The sequence below is a fragment of the Agelaius tricolor genome, unplaced genomic scaffold (assembly GCF_023055355.1).
Source record: "Agelaius tricolor isolate 1412-34295 unplaced genomic scaffold, bAgeTri1.0.p SCAF_6, whole genome shotgun sequence".
Lineage (NCBI taxonomy): Eukaryota > Metazoa > Chordata > Aves > Passeriformes > Icteridae > Agelaius > Agelaius tricolor.
This window is the reverse complement of record NW_027269266.1, coordinates 44,515,575-44,530,705: the sequence shown is the minus strand read 5'-3', so window position 1 is coordinate 44,530,705 and position 15,131 is coordinate 44,515,575. Positions and strand designations below refer to the sequence as shown.

Here is a 15,131-nt window from a genome sequence, read left to right as displayed (position 1 = left end):
CAAATTTTAAAAAAAGGAAATATAACAGGGGTTTAAAAACTTAAGCCACATTTATTAAGTAGACGATACATAAAGACGTAATACTAGCCAAAAACAGACATGAGACCATATTCATCAATAGTGCAACTCCATCCAAGTGACTGACTCATCAAGCTTCAGCTGTCTGAATCCCACAGAGATAGACTGAAGAGTGATTTGGCCACAAATATGGATATCTTTAAAAACTAGAGGAAACAGTCTCTGTTCAGATAAAATGAAGTCGCAAAAGTCTTAAAGTTTGTTTACTAGGGTATTACACTTAGGGATTTGACTGCCAAGTAACACTAGTATTTGTACGTAATTTCACAGAATTATCTCAAATTAATTATTTAAATAAAAATAAAAAAATTAGCAGATCCTAGCCCTAACCCTAATTATGTTCCTTTACTTAGAAGTCTTTGAAATTCAACCAACCAAAGATAAGTTTTTAAAATTTATTCTTCAGTTTTAATAATTCTGTTAGTTGTCATTTCTGCTTGTTCTTTTTTTTAATAGAATGTAAACCATCAAACACATTCAAGATGCAAGCTTTTCTTACTTCCCTAACCAAAAGGGTTGCAAAATCCAACTTAATATCTAAACTAATTTAAGCTTTATTAGCATTACCTGAAAGAAATAATACATTTATTTTCCAGTCTTAGGAAGCAAAATTAGAGAAACAAGACCAGCAAAACAAAAAGCAAGCTTTCAAAATCAGAGGATCCAAGACACTAACTAATGTGCTACCTATTCAGTCATTCCAAAAACCTGTCTAAGGCCACATCACTAATTTGGACAGTTATGAATGCACAGCATCTCACAAGGAATATGCAGTCAGAATCAGAGGACAGAGGGACTGAAGTTGAACAAGCTGCTCATACAGGTTCCCAATTAAAAGGGAGGGCTTCCTTTTCTTTAGAAACACCCATTTCATTATTTTTCTAGAAATAAACATTTCAGTCACCGCACAGCCAAGACTACCATCATAAACACAATGCTTCAAGTGTGAAGTGATACAAAGAAAATATTTACATAAAAGTGTCGATATAGGATAAGGCACTCAAGACCACCACCCTCCACAGAAGCCCTTAGTACACATGCACTTCTTTCATGCCAATCTACTCCATTTGTGCTGGCACAGCTCTGTCTTTGCACAGTGAACCAAATCAGCAAATCTGGCTGAGAAACAACTGGTGACTGTGTGACCAACAGGGGAGGAAGAGCAGGAGCAAAGCCAAGCAGCAAGAAGCGAAGAACTGACAGCTTAAACTGGTTTATGCAGCACTTAACGTGGAAGCCCTGCCTAAATACAGCTTCTCAGTAGCCTGACACATTCACAAGTCTGTGTGTAGAACACTAAGCTAATAAACTTTCAGTTATGGATAGCAGAATAAATTTACATATTCTATTACTAGGACACTGTAACATCACATAAAATAACGAGTTGGTTTCTATTTCTTGGGCTTAGTTTATTATTTGGAATGAGTGTGTTCATCTGTTAAAAAGGAAGTGAGGAATAATCATTCCCAGTGCTTTTTCAGATCTCATTCTCTGTGAGGAGGCATTATCATCACATTTGTTGGCAGACCAGGAGGGTAAATAGTCATAAAGATGTAATCAACTTCTCACTCCAAGAGGTGAAACAGAACAGAAACAAATTGATAGGACAGGGTGAGAAAGCTGGTACAGCTGTTTCCCAAGCAATAAGCTTCTGATTTTTCCTCTTTAAGACAAATTATGCAAATTGATGCAACATAAAATATTAACTAAAACTGAAGACTAGATAAACATTATTTCTTCATTATTACTGCCCTTAGTAAATTTCAAAATAAGATTTATAAGAAATACATAGGGGAAAAGGCCTCAAAAAAAAAAAAAAAAGGCACATCACTTTCAAGTCTCCAGTGGCTCACCTGTTGGTATATTATATGAAACCATGCAAGTCCCTTCTAGTTCTGGTGGAGAACAATTCTCCTTTAAAAAGACAGACAGGACCACAGTTTCAGATGAATCTGGTTCTAAAAACAATACAAAATTAAATCAATTAACAGGAGCATCCAAATGAAAGCAGCATATTTCCTAGCACTTTGGGAATTATTTTACTAAATTATGATCACTTCTCTATTAGTTCACCTTTATCAAATCATGGTACAGCCTTTTCTTTTAATCCTTAATTTGTAAAAGGCAAAATAGGGCCTTCAAGCATCTTGAAGCATAACCTATAAAACAATTCAGCACACTGAACATGGCAAATATAAAAGAAATTAGATTTACATGGTAATTCTGGTATTTTACAAAGACATTTGCTCCTGTCACTCGTTGAGAAAATATAAGAATTGCCCCTTCAAATGAGAGTAGCAGTCAGTAAAGTCCTGTTTCAATAGGGACTATCACTTCCCATTTCAGAGCAGAAATGGCCTGCAGTTCCAACTGAAGCAGCAGGAACACTTGTCTGAACACTTCAGCTCCTCCACATAGTCTTAAAGGTAACCCCACCTGCAGTCTAACCAACAAGAGTGGGGAAAATCAGGATGATCAAAAAGCTGATTCTACTTTGGGAACAGATGGTAGACTGTTCCCCAGTTCACAAACTTACTGTCCCTGCTGGAAGATCAAGACTGGCATTTCTACATAGACAGAAATGTCAGCCAAACAAAATAACCCAAGACTACAGAAGTACTACAGAATAATCGGGGTTTTTTTGCCTCTATCATGAAGCTGCCACCCTGTCTCTCTTCACCTGTCACACATCATATCATAACCAAGGCCACAACTCCACTCTTTCCTACTTCATCTTCCTCCACCAAGCAGTGTCAAAAAGCTGTGGAGTGCAGGCAAGGCAAACTTGTAATTGCTTTAATCACTGTATATCTGCAACAACGCATTCACTGGAGGCTGGGCTACACCTTTTCAAACCTCAGAAAAAGTAACAGAATAATACAACAGCTGTGATGGTACTGCCATAATTTACCTAAATCATCGAAGACAAACTGGTCACAGGTCACTGCTAATGGAGCTTGCACACACACGGCCAGGCATGGCTTCTGTGCTTTCACTCTGCTCTGGATTGTTATCTAGATCAAGGAGCATACAGAAGTATTTAAAGGAAGTAACTAATTAATCTGTACAGCAAGAAAAAAAAATCCATAACCAACAGAAAGATACGAAAATCTGCAAAGACCAATTCAGCAACAACACTTAAGGACTTAAAATTTCAACTTCAAAACAAGTATTTTCATTTTACAATTCTTATTTACTCACAGCCAATAATTATACACAGTAACTTTCAAGACAAAAACCTGAGGGGATTTCTCATGTTTTTTGTAATTTTAAACCAAGACAAACTAAAGCTAAAGTATTATTTGAGGGCTTAATACCCTGCACGCGTCAAGAGCATTCCTTCTAATGCAAACAAATATAAAACTTTGCATTTGTTAGGTGATTATAGTGAAAAAAACCCAAGAAGAATAAAATCAAAGATAAACAAAGAAATTACTTCCTTTAACTGCATACAGTAATGCATAGTCTTCTGAATAACTTCAAGTTTTGGGGTTTTTTTACTGCAAACAAAATAAGAAAATCCATATACAGGATACTCAGCACAACAACTCCAGATAATGAAAGCTCAGCTAAACATAGAGTGGCCCTCATTGCTTCTATTGTGCACAGCTATTCCACTGCAAAACCAATGGATATCAAAATAGTGTCCCTAACTCATATCTTAAATGAAAGTATAGTATTGACTGAGATCTGAATGTGGTCTGCATAGACAGAGACAATATTTCTAATATTACCTATTTTGCATTGCTGGTCTACCAAGGAGGTCACTACAGCCAGGTTAAATGAATTTAGAATATTATTACTTACAAAATTACTCAAGTGTTAGGAAACTACTTTAATTACCATCAACGTTGATTTAGGTTTAAAAATACATCAGTTATCACAGAAAAAAAAATTCTAGAAAAAATTGAATTCATGGTAACTCCTACATTTAGTATTTTTGTTTCACTAAAAGGTAAAAGATGCATAAACAAGAAAAGAGAATGAGGAATTAACTATGTCTTCTCATTAAAAAAAGCCTATGAAATACATAAATACATCATTCATTTGAACTCCTTTGAGCAGACTTATCACTGATTTTATCAGAATAGTGGTTTTATCCTGTATCATTTTTAGCACTGAAAAATGCAGAGAAAGATGTTGGACCAAGTACAAGTAAACCACACTAGTCTGAGGGGATCTGGTTCAAATAGTTCAGTTACCCTCTGAATTTTTCACTCTAGACTCTCTAAAAAGAGAACTTGCAAGGTCCTAAAAAATTAAAATCCATTAATATTCTTAGAAGATCATCCTAAAGTCAAAAATAAAAATCATGATCCTTTTTAGGCAACACTGAGGAAAAACCATTCTTGCACGCACATGCATGTGCACACATACACACACTTTCTTTACAATCAGTTACAGGAACCAGCTGTCATGAAGATCTGCAATTTTCTAATTAGGTTTTCCTACATTTTTAAATTGCTAAAGCTATGAAAGTATTTTTACAAAAGAAAGTCTATTTCTGTTAATTGACAACCAAAAAGGCAGCTGAAGATTACAAACTTCCCAGTTGAGTAACCAAACTTTTATTGCCATTGGAAAAAATATTCTCATGACTTCAAAAACTACTTCATTCTATCTAAATAATGTTTCTGTGATGGCTTACTGATAAGCCTATCAAAATTAAAACTGCAGTCACTTTCTGACTGTAGCAGAAGGCTTGCTAGAATGACACCATGTCTTACTGAGGAGAAAAAAAATTAACTATGTATTGTATTTCAAACTTCTCTCATTTTCATTTTCTAAGTGAAATACACAGAAAGTAACAGGTTTGTTATGATTTGCCACCACTATTCAAATGCTACTGTTTGAGTTAGGCACAGTACCTTTACTGTGAGTGATGGCACTGCCCCTGTTTTTACCTCACTCTCAATGGCTTGCTGTGGAGAAAAAAATAAAAATATATGAAATTCAATGTTCCACATGAACAAGTGAACACAATAAAAGCAATATTACTTTCATACCATCAACTTGGTAAACACAGAATTAACATTAAAGGACTTATCATTCCTATGACAGATTAAAATACACAAAACACATTTCTGAGTTCCTTCTGAAAATGTGAAGTCTCTGTTTGAAACTCCCTGCAAAAAGGATAGCAAAAGGTCATGAATGTAGTATATATAAGAAACTAATACACTCTGATGTATATAAGAATATTTGAAGCTGTTTTGATTGGCACACTACTTTTTACTGTATATTTATTCAAATTCTGAAAATACTTTCTGCTATTCAGTAGGAAAAGGTGACTTCCAATCTGTCAATATATTATATACACAACATAGCATCTACTATAAAATCATCACACACTATTTTATAATCAGAAATATACCTGAAACTTCAAAAGAAAATTCTAGCAGGCACTTCAATACTCCTGCTAATTTCTATTTCAATAGGCAATTCCATCTACTTCAACATTTATCTTGACCTTGTGGTCTATTTTAATCTTATTTTATGTTTATATTTTATTTTGAAACAGGTCAGTCACTACAGTTGAACAAAATGCTCCCATTTAAACTATTATAAAGAAACACTTCCCTCACTTCTGCTAAAATACCAAATTACTGATTTGACCTTATACTTTCTCATTATTAAACAGTAAATTAAAAACAGTAAAATAAGGGCCACTTCTGCAAACTTCGTAAGAAGTCAGAAAGCTGGTAGACTCTCTGGGTTCCAGAAGTAGGACTTTCATTTGTACATTGTGCACATTTCTCAGCTAAAAAAAGACAGATACTCTCATACAGGCTTGTCACGCTCTCTGGTGACCAGTGGTTGATTCTGAAACAATAGCAGGGGTATAAAGATATGGAACCTTACCACATTCAGCTTTCAGAAGTTACCTGGATTTCCTGGATCAGAGGCCACACACAGGAGGTAGCATTAAATAACAGAATGGTCTTCCACTTGCTTATCTACACAATTTTAATACTCTATATCCTCTTTGCTTTTATCACACAGATAGCAATTTCAATCTTTTCACAAGTGCAGAAATAGCATTGGAAATTGTAGCTCCCAAGGTAACTGCAGAAGGCCTAAAATTGTTCCTACTTTTGCTTATTGATCCTTCCCCACAAAGTATCTTATCAGATTTTTCCTTCCTAAGCAGCTACTGAAAGAACCCACAGAAAAGCCGACCACACAGGAAACTAAGATATATGGGCAGATAAAGATTCAGAGCTGTGGTTTGATTGATAGACTGAGTTACTCACATATGAAACAGACCAGTTTCTGGATGGTTGAGCAAATGAGCACAGCAGCATTAGAGCATTCTGTGCACCTAACAGTTCCAAGGGTTGTGAGCAGATTATTGCAGCTAGCCAAGACCAGGTCACACTGTCCTTATTTCCACAGACAAGTGCTAGGACACTAGCACACATTATAAAGAGGTCCATTTATCAAAGAAAAACATCCTTAAGTATTTTTTAAACAGTAAGTAGCTGTGAAAAATCAGTTTTGCCAAAACTAGTGGCCAGAAATGGATAATTAAAGATGTTGTAGTGCAATAAGTACTTTGTATGTACAAGTATGTTATGTACAAGCTCTTCCAAATCCCACTTTGACTAATTTTTGTAAACTACATATGTATACAACATGAATAAAGTAATTAGGCTGCAACACCAAAGAATATTGAACGATAGCTTGTTGAAGAAAGATTATTTCCTAGAATGCAGCTTGAGTAGTTTGAGTATTCTGTCTTTGAAAGATCCAAGGGTGACACTTTGTTTCCCCCAACATTTACCACTGCTCACCACTACAAAGTTATTCCAGACCCTAAGTTCCTGTTCACTTATGTTTGCTCAGCCAAGGATCTAAAGGTCCCCAGACAGAATATAAATAAATAATTTTAATAATTCTAGTTAAAATCTTTAATAAAAGTGGGTGCTAATTGATGGAAAACTGTGGGCCATGAAGCTCAGTCACACAAATGTAAATAGTAATCGCTATGGATGATCAGTCTTTATTTACTCATATGAAATCAATGGGTTTTTTGGAGTCATTTCCTTTTTATACAGGTACGTACAGATTCTTCATCCAAATCAGGTGAAACTTCTGCTGTGACAGTTACATCTCTCTGTTTTTCAGATTCAGGCAAAATATCTTAAAGAAAAAGAAAAAAGCAAAAGCAAATCAGTTATCCTTGAAGAAACATTCAGCTACATTCCTAAAAACAATACTATTTCAACAGCATCAAGTCTGAAAGTTAGACCTCTACACCTACTAGTGTAAAGAAAAAAAATAGCAATGTGTATGATTTTGGAAACTTCAAAAAAAGCGTCACAATTTCATTAGATTTCTACAGACAATCTATACCTGGATCTCATTCTGGGTTTCTGATTTAAGTATGAAAAAGGATTTAGATGCATTCTATAACAAGATTTTACACCTAATATCCATGATCTTCAGAGACTGTATTTTTAAGGTATTTTTAAACTTTTGTCCTCACATGCATATGCCAATATACGATGAATAACTACCTCCAAAATAACTCCACACATCTCATGGCACTTCCATATAAATAATTTTATAGTGAATATGTTTAACAAAGAAAGATTCTGTGTCTAACAGTCTAATCTTCAGCAAATTCCTCTGCATTATGAGGTATATCAAAGTTTTATGTATAGACCATTACATGTGGCTTGACTAAATTAAGTCACCAGATTATTTCTAGGACTATCAACATACAAGGCAAAAGAATGCTACAAACTCACTAAAATCCATAATACAAAACCTTATGCCAATTTACACACGCAAAAAAAAATTATACAAATTAAATCCTGAAAAACCTTGAGGAATTGCATAACCTCTTAAGAGTCCAGAAGTACAGCTCTAGGATATTTGCATTTTTCTGAAATGCGTTTCTGTTTTTTAACATACTAAATGTATTGGAAAATTAAAAGTCTGAACAGGAAATATATAGTTCCTAAAGTAACAAGTAAAGAGTTGATGTAAAGGGGCGATTAACATATTAATTGAATAACTGAGAGCATGAGCACATTCAGAAAGCTGCAAGAATTTTATTACACACAGAGTCCTGAAAATGACCTAGAAGTAGTAGACAGCACATTATGTCTTTCTAACAAGGGGGTCAAGGGGAAAGATTTTGATGAAGACAGAAAATAAGTATTCATTTTCTTGTGCTCAGAGAGAAATGCCTCCTTTAACTACAAGAGAGAAAAGCAAAACCTAAACACATTTCTCCAACACCACCTAGAAAAGAAGTTTAGGACTGTTTCATACTGCCACAATTGCAAAGAACTGGTCCTGCCAGTTACACATAGCTCAGCATGGTCCATTCTTTTTCTATCCCTTCTCAACCATTTCTCTCCTGGTTGCTTCTTCAAGCTAACAATGTTGCAACCTCTGTCATACAGTCATTTTTCTATTAGAAGTATAACAGAGATTACAATCAAAGTTTACATGTAAGTATCAGCTTTTTGTTACAATTAAACTGAGCCAAAACACGTTTAATCACTTATGTCATCCAGACTGATGCAAGTAACATTAGATTTAAGTTAGTATAACAGTTAAGATTTTTAAATATTTCATCAGTTTATACTGTAAATCCTTATTCTTCTAAATGTATAAAACAGCTTAAGTTCAACAGTTTAATGGTCAGCACTGGACAGAAATACAAGACATTTATGGAAATAACTACCCTAAGGTTTTTTAACACGATGACCTAATTCTAAATACCTTCCGCATTTGAAAGTCAAAATGAAACAAAGAAAAATTATTTCCATATAAGGGCAGATATTTTCAAAACAACACAAGCTCTGACTGCACAAGCATGAATTCAAAAGACAAGAAATTCAACAGGTCATTTTAAAGACCGTGTTCAGGAGTAAATTAACAGCAACCAAGGCTCATGCTGAAGTTTTAAGAAAAAAAAGCCAAAATGAAACAAAAGCCAAAACATCCAAAATTGACAGGTATTCTTCACAAGTAAAATGTTTTGTTGTATAAGAATGTTCTCATACAAGTTTTACATCCAGATAAAGAAACTCAAGCACAGCATCATTAGGACATTTCTCCACAAAAAAAGAGCATTAGGACATTTCTCACAAAAACTCATCTGAAAACACCACTTAGATCAGATTAGACAATTTGAGGAAGAAAAGGAATTTAAGAAAAAAGAATGGTGAAAAAATCAAAAATATTCATAGCAAATTTATCATTCATGACAGTTATTACAAAATTTTAAAAGGACAGCTACAGTTCCTTTCTCTCTTCTTAGAGTTTCCAGACAACATGTTGAAATTAACAAGCTGAAGTGGATTCCCTTCAAATTTGTTGATTTGTTATTTTTGTTTTCCTTAAGTTATGATAGACAGACAAAATTATCAGATACCCATAAGGATGGACTGTGGTAAAAATCAGTGGAATTTATGCACATCTATATGCTTAAATTACACATTACTGGATTCAGAAAATTAAAATCTTGATATATGTCAGTCTACCATGATAATGGATGGAGTTACATGTAATTACAAAATAAAGAAATCTTTGCATTGCAGAATCAAACTCATGCTTGCAGATAAATTTTTTTTTTTCTAAGAATTTCAATTGCAAGGTTTTTCTTTTTTTTTTTCACCTAGAAAACCATGACTTTTTCTTTAATGCAATTTAAGAACATGCTATCTATCGTGAAGGAAAAAAAATTAATTTGTTCTTTCTATTTGTTGAAGATTTATCCATAGCTTCCTGTAAAATCACATGCTTCCTATTCCTTGTACAAGCCAGGCTGTTCAAAAACACAGTTATGAAAATATAAACTTTGAGGGATCTCTGTAGAAATTATGTGCCCTTATTTGAATAAAATCAATTCAAGTTATTAGCAATGTATATAAATTCCAGAATTTATTATCATCAGATGTGTCATTCTGTTCTACAAATATGCTTTTGAATATCAGACTAACAGAAAAGTTGCTTTTAAAAAAGTCATTTTTTGTTAATTTCATAACTTAAAAAGTCATTTGTATTAATAAAATGTATTTGGCAATACTTTTATTCTCTCTGAAACCTAACTACATCAGATTGTTGAAATTCTTCAAGTTTTCTTGCCTTTGTGTAGTCCCTGCACCATCAATTTTTATTCTGAACCGTTGCACTAGTGAGAAGTATCTGCAACCTTATGTAAATAACTTTAACCTTACAACACCATTATGAAAATACAAAGAAAAAACCCTTTATCCAAGGGCTTTACTGTCTAGGATTTCTTTTTTTTTAATCTTAAATACTAAATTTTCTACAGAAATGTCACTATGGGTAAAGTCTGAAACTAAAATATTTTAAAATGCTAAAAAGAAAGTCAGGTAGATAAAGGTAAGTAAAAATATAGAACAAGAAAGAAGTATACCTTGTGTTTTTGTGGCCTCCCTGATGATTTTCTGAAGCTCTTTCATTTCAGCATTCATTTCTTCATAGTTTATTTCCCTAGAGTCAACCTTAGGAGCCTGGAAGAGTGAAGGATCAGTTCCAAGGTATGAACATTGAAGATGCCCATCATCACTCAGAGTGACTATAACACCCTTCAAGTCTCTGCACAAAAAAAAAAAAAAAAAAGCTTACTAAGAAATTGGGAAGAATCACAGAAGCAATAACATTAATAATAATATTTATTCCTTAATTAAGACATCTTCATTAATATTACTCCCACTTAGTGCAATCATACCTAAGAATGGATTTGAATGACTAAAGAATGACTAAAGGGCCCTCAGAACCTGTAAATCTGTACAATCAGAAGAGGTAATGGAAAGGATCAGAACAAACAAGCTGAATACACTGGACAGTTGTAACCTATTTATTCATCTAAGTCTTTTGAAGTTGCAATATTTAGATTAGTATGCAGGAAAAGGAATCTGGGGGAGGGAAAAGGGAAGGGAAAAGAGGGGTTAGAAGAAATCATGAACAGATGGAAGATGCTCACAAAGAAGACAGCTTTAGGGCTTTGATGGTATTAATAGCTCCCCTAACCAATTCTTTGGCTGCTATTGCAGCTACTGTGCTGGCTTCAAACCCAGGCTGGCTCTTCCCTCCTGTATGCATCTGAAAGGAAACCACACAGATCGAGAGCATTCCCCTTACACTCCTCTGAATCAATACCAGTGAGTGTTTTACTAGCTGCACTATAGTCTCTTTTCTCTCAAGGGAAAAGTACCTCATTGCTCCTACAAAAATCTCACTTGTGTTGCTTATCTGATCTGTACAACGTAAATGCAAGATTCAGGAAAGTATTTAAGAAACTATGAGACAATAGGGACTATTGCCCGCATTTTGCATAATTTGAAGCTTAATCCAAACAGAAGAGAAACTGAACAGTAAAAACCAGCATAGAAGTTAACACCAAATGCTAGGAGCATAAAGTTTCACTTTATTTTTAAAAATGCCTACTTTTAATTAAATTAAAAGCCTAATCATAATCACAGCATTACACATTCATGGCAGTAACTTGCTCTTACTCCATCCTTAGAATACCTTATAGCAGACACTGCCTTTGCATCAAACACAACTGCCATAAAAAGCAAAGATAGATGAAATTTAATTCTTAGATATTAAAAGTGACTTGGACAAGAAGGCCTAATTCACTATCACACAAATCAAACCCTTGTAAAATACTGAATTTATGTAAGCGTTCAAGCTATAATTCATATAGAATTAACAAAAATTCTTTAAACTTATACACATTGATACCTTTCAAAGGCCTCCTCTAGTACAATAGAAATAGCTATGTAAAAGAAATAGAATTCTCTCTGGTTTCCTACACGGTCTAGTAGCATGGCTCCAGAACACACAGATGGAAAACCTTAATCCAAAATTTTCATTGGTAATAGTAATTACAAAAGCCAACAGATGTCACAGATTAATTTTGACCACTTATGGTCCACTTGTACTGTTCAAAATGTGTTTTTGTCGCACACTATTGCCACAATCCCAATGGTGGTTCTACAGCTGCAATCAAATAATCTGGAAAAACTATGATGTAACTGAGATCATCTGAACTCTGTATAGTCATAACTGCGCACAGGAATGAAGACCCTACTGGGCACTATACAAAAAAGGAATTGCTGTAGGTAAGTTTAAGCTTTCTCTTTCTACAGAAAGAAATTGTTACTCAGTGAAAGAAATAAATCTCTTTGTTGAATTATGAATGTATGGAAACTGCTTGTGAGGGTGTTTTGGACAGCAGGTACCTCCAGTCAGCCCTTCACTGAGGCTGGAATATGCAAATCTGAACTGCCTTCTGGAACAGAACACACATCAAAGGCCTCAAACACAATGTTCCTCTTATCTACCATATAAGCTCATCTTAAACAGAAACAGTCTTCTTTTTTGGGACTACTGCTTATTGCTACAAAAAAGCTTCCATCTACCACTGCAACTTTTAACATGCAACTTTTCAGCACACCCTACCAAAAAGGTAACAGGAAGCTGTCTTTGTGAGCACCATAAGGCTGGAGATGCCAAGACTCACACAACAAATATTTGAAGAAAAATAAGTGGAAGATTTATACTAATTTTCAACTTACATATCCAGTACCTGTGCTAGCAGCCATCCTGTGAATGTCATTACTTTTTTGTGACCTGTGAGCTTGGGGCTTGTATCCTAAAGGGACTTTCTGACAAACTGTAAACTATCAGCAGGAACTGAAACTACGCATGAGTCCTAGTTTCTCTCACTACTTGGATATTTGTTGTTGGTTTCTTTGCTCAGGAATGGGTCTCTTCTTTTAATTACATGCAGAACTGCCCATCCTAATTTTCTTATATCCAAAAAGCTTGGCACAACACAAACCTGTGCTTACAGAACTCTGGATGGCACATGAAACAAATACATTGGGACAAACCTGAGTTCCCTAATATGAGAAATGCTAGGAGACAGACTATTATGAATACTTGCACCACAACACAACCTTAGCAAGCATCCAAATAACACCCAATGTACAGGATTTTTGTCACCATCTGCCAAATGTTTGCAAGGAGCTTTGCCATATTGGTCAGGGGTGCAGCAAAGTCTTTAAAACTGCGGCATTGTTGAGGCAGTGCATGCTACCAAATGTACTGCCCCACTCTTTGCTATCAAATTATAGCAAATAATGACTTTTTTAAGGGGTGGGGGGCAAAACAAGAGAAACAGCACCAGGAGCTTTTTCTACAACTGGATAAAGAAAACTTCTGAAAACAAGACAATTTCTAGAATTATCCAGCAACGGCTTTGGACAATCTTAACATTTTTTCCCAAAAGTATGCATCTGTTAATCTAATAAGGAAAGATCCATGAGGAATCTGAATGTAAATCAAAAGGGCATGAAGAAATATCGCTACAAAGTCAGCAATAAATCTTTGATGATATACTACTAAGGTATAATACATTCAAAAGTGGTTTGTAAGTACCGCCCTTCCTATACACAATTAAGCTGGCAGTCATCTGCAGCTAATCAGTCTGTCAAATGAGATCCATTTAAACTAATGAGGTGATCTACCTATGTAAATTATGCCTGGCTTAACTTCTGAGTCAGCATTACAGAATGCACATTCAGAAGCTCCACCTTAAAATGAACTCATTTCAACCAGCTTTTCTGATAGTCATGACACCCTTGACGTCTACACTATCAGAGACAAAAGCATTAGTTTAAGAAAGCAGCATTACAAACTACAATTTTCCTTTGCTTCAGTTAGTGTTTTGCTGGGTCCCAAGAAGATTGTTCAACATGAAACATACCTAAGTATAAAAAAGCCTTTCTCAGTAATCTTTCCTCATTAAAAGCGGTCCATGAATTTGCACATCAATAGAAACAATAAGAAAAATATGGGTAAGCAGTTCTAATATTTTTTTAATATACATTCATTTCTCTGTTGGAATGTTTGTCAGCCAGTCAAAATTGCACTATTTTCTCAATCTTTTTTTAACAGTGGTTAAGGACAGCAGGGGGAGGGGAAGCATATTTAACAGTTTTATAGAACTTTCCCCACAGCTACTGCTCTCACACAATATCCTTGCAAATACCATTACTTCATTTGGCACATTTTGCATACAATCTGGAATTTCTAGTACTTGTTAAATTTCTTTTATTGTAAGCTATTCTTTTTTTACTATGTATCACACAATAGTCAGAGTAATAGTAAATCTAAGGGGACATTTTAACAGTGAGGAACTCAAAGTATAAAACAAATTATTCTGATATCTAAAATAACTTTACAGTACAAAGCAACTCCTACACACATATGGTAATAATTTGAAAAACTATCTTTTATTGGATTCTGGGTAATAATAATGGCATATGCTTTTTGTAGGTCTTTTCTTACTAAACAAATTGCTCATAACATAGTTCTTGAAGAAATTAAAATGCTTTGCATGTTTCCAGTTATATAATACCAAACTGATCACTCAAACAATTGATTTAGAGGTTGAATCAGTAGTTCTGTTTTACTTGAATGACACATGCTAAGCTTTGGACAACTCTTAGGACAAGGTCTGGTTATTGACACCATTTGCAGCTTTAATTATTTATATTAGCTCATAAAATTTCTACTTCAATTTCAGAAGTGGCCTTAATTGCTATTACTCAAACTAACCATTTTAGAAAACAAGATTCTCTACAATACTACTTTCTGTTCCTTATTGACAATGTATTATTTAAAAACTACTAAACTAGGAAACTAATTCCTGGAATTGTGCTCAAGCATTTTGAATCCATTTCTCTCCTCATTTTATCACCCTTTGAGGTAATTTTAGGCAAGAGCATATCTCAATAGCACTTTTTAGTTTAGTGCTTTTGAAAACCTAAATTATTCTAAGTTCACTACCATTTCAGTATCATTTTAAGGCATAACTACATGAAGTATCTGTAAAAGATACTAATGGAAGATCACACTAGGAATAACTAACTATAAGAATTTTCTAACATGAACTAATGGGAATAAAAGTGAAAAGTCCATCTAACTTTTATTAAACACACACTCCAAAATCTCAAGTATGCCCACAGCTGAATATTCAAAATACATCGAGT

At 34.4% G+C, this 15,131-nt stretch overlaps 1 protein-coding gene across 1 annotated transcript in view; it reads right to left on the bottom strand.

Annotated features, from left to right (window-relative positions):
* Positions 1-15,131, bottom strand: part of BBS9 (Bardet-Biedl syndrome 9) — a 282,925-nt gene that overhangs the window by 219,959 nt on the left and 47,835 nt on the right. Inside the window, exons 10-14 of the mRNA XM_071429624.1 lie at positions 10,481-10,662; positions 7,145-7,221; positions 4,947-5,000; positions 2,990-3,092; positions 1,932-2,036 (exon numbers count right to left, since the gene is read on the bottom strand). Of these exons, the coding sequence (XP_071285725.1) occupies positions 1,932-2,036; positions 2,990-3,092; positions 4,947-5,000; positions 7,145-7,221; positions 10,481-10,662 (521 nt within the window). The remainder of the gene's footprint in view (positions 1-1,931; positions 2,037-2,989; positions 3,093-4,946; positions 5,001-7,144; positions 7,222-10,480; positions 10,663-15,131) is intronic.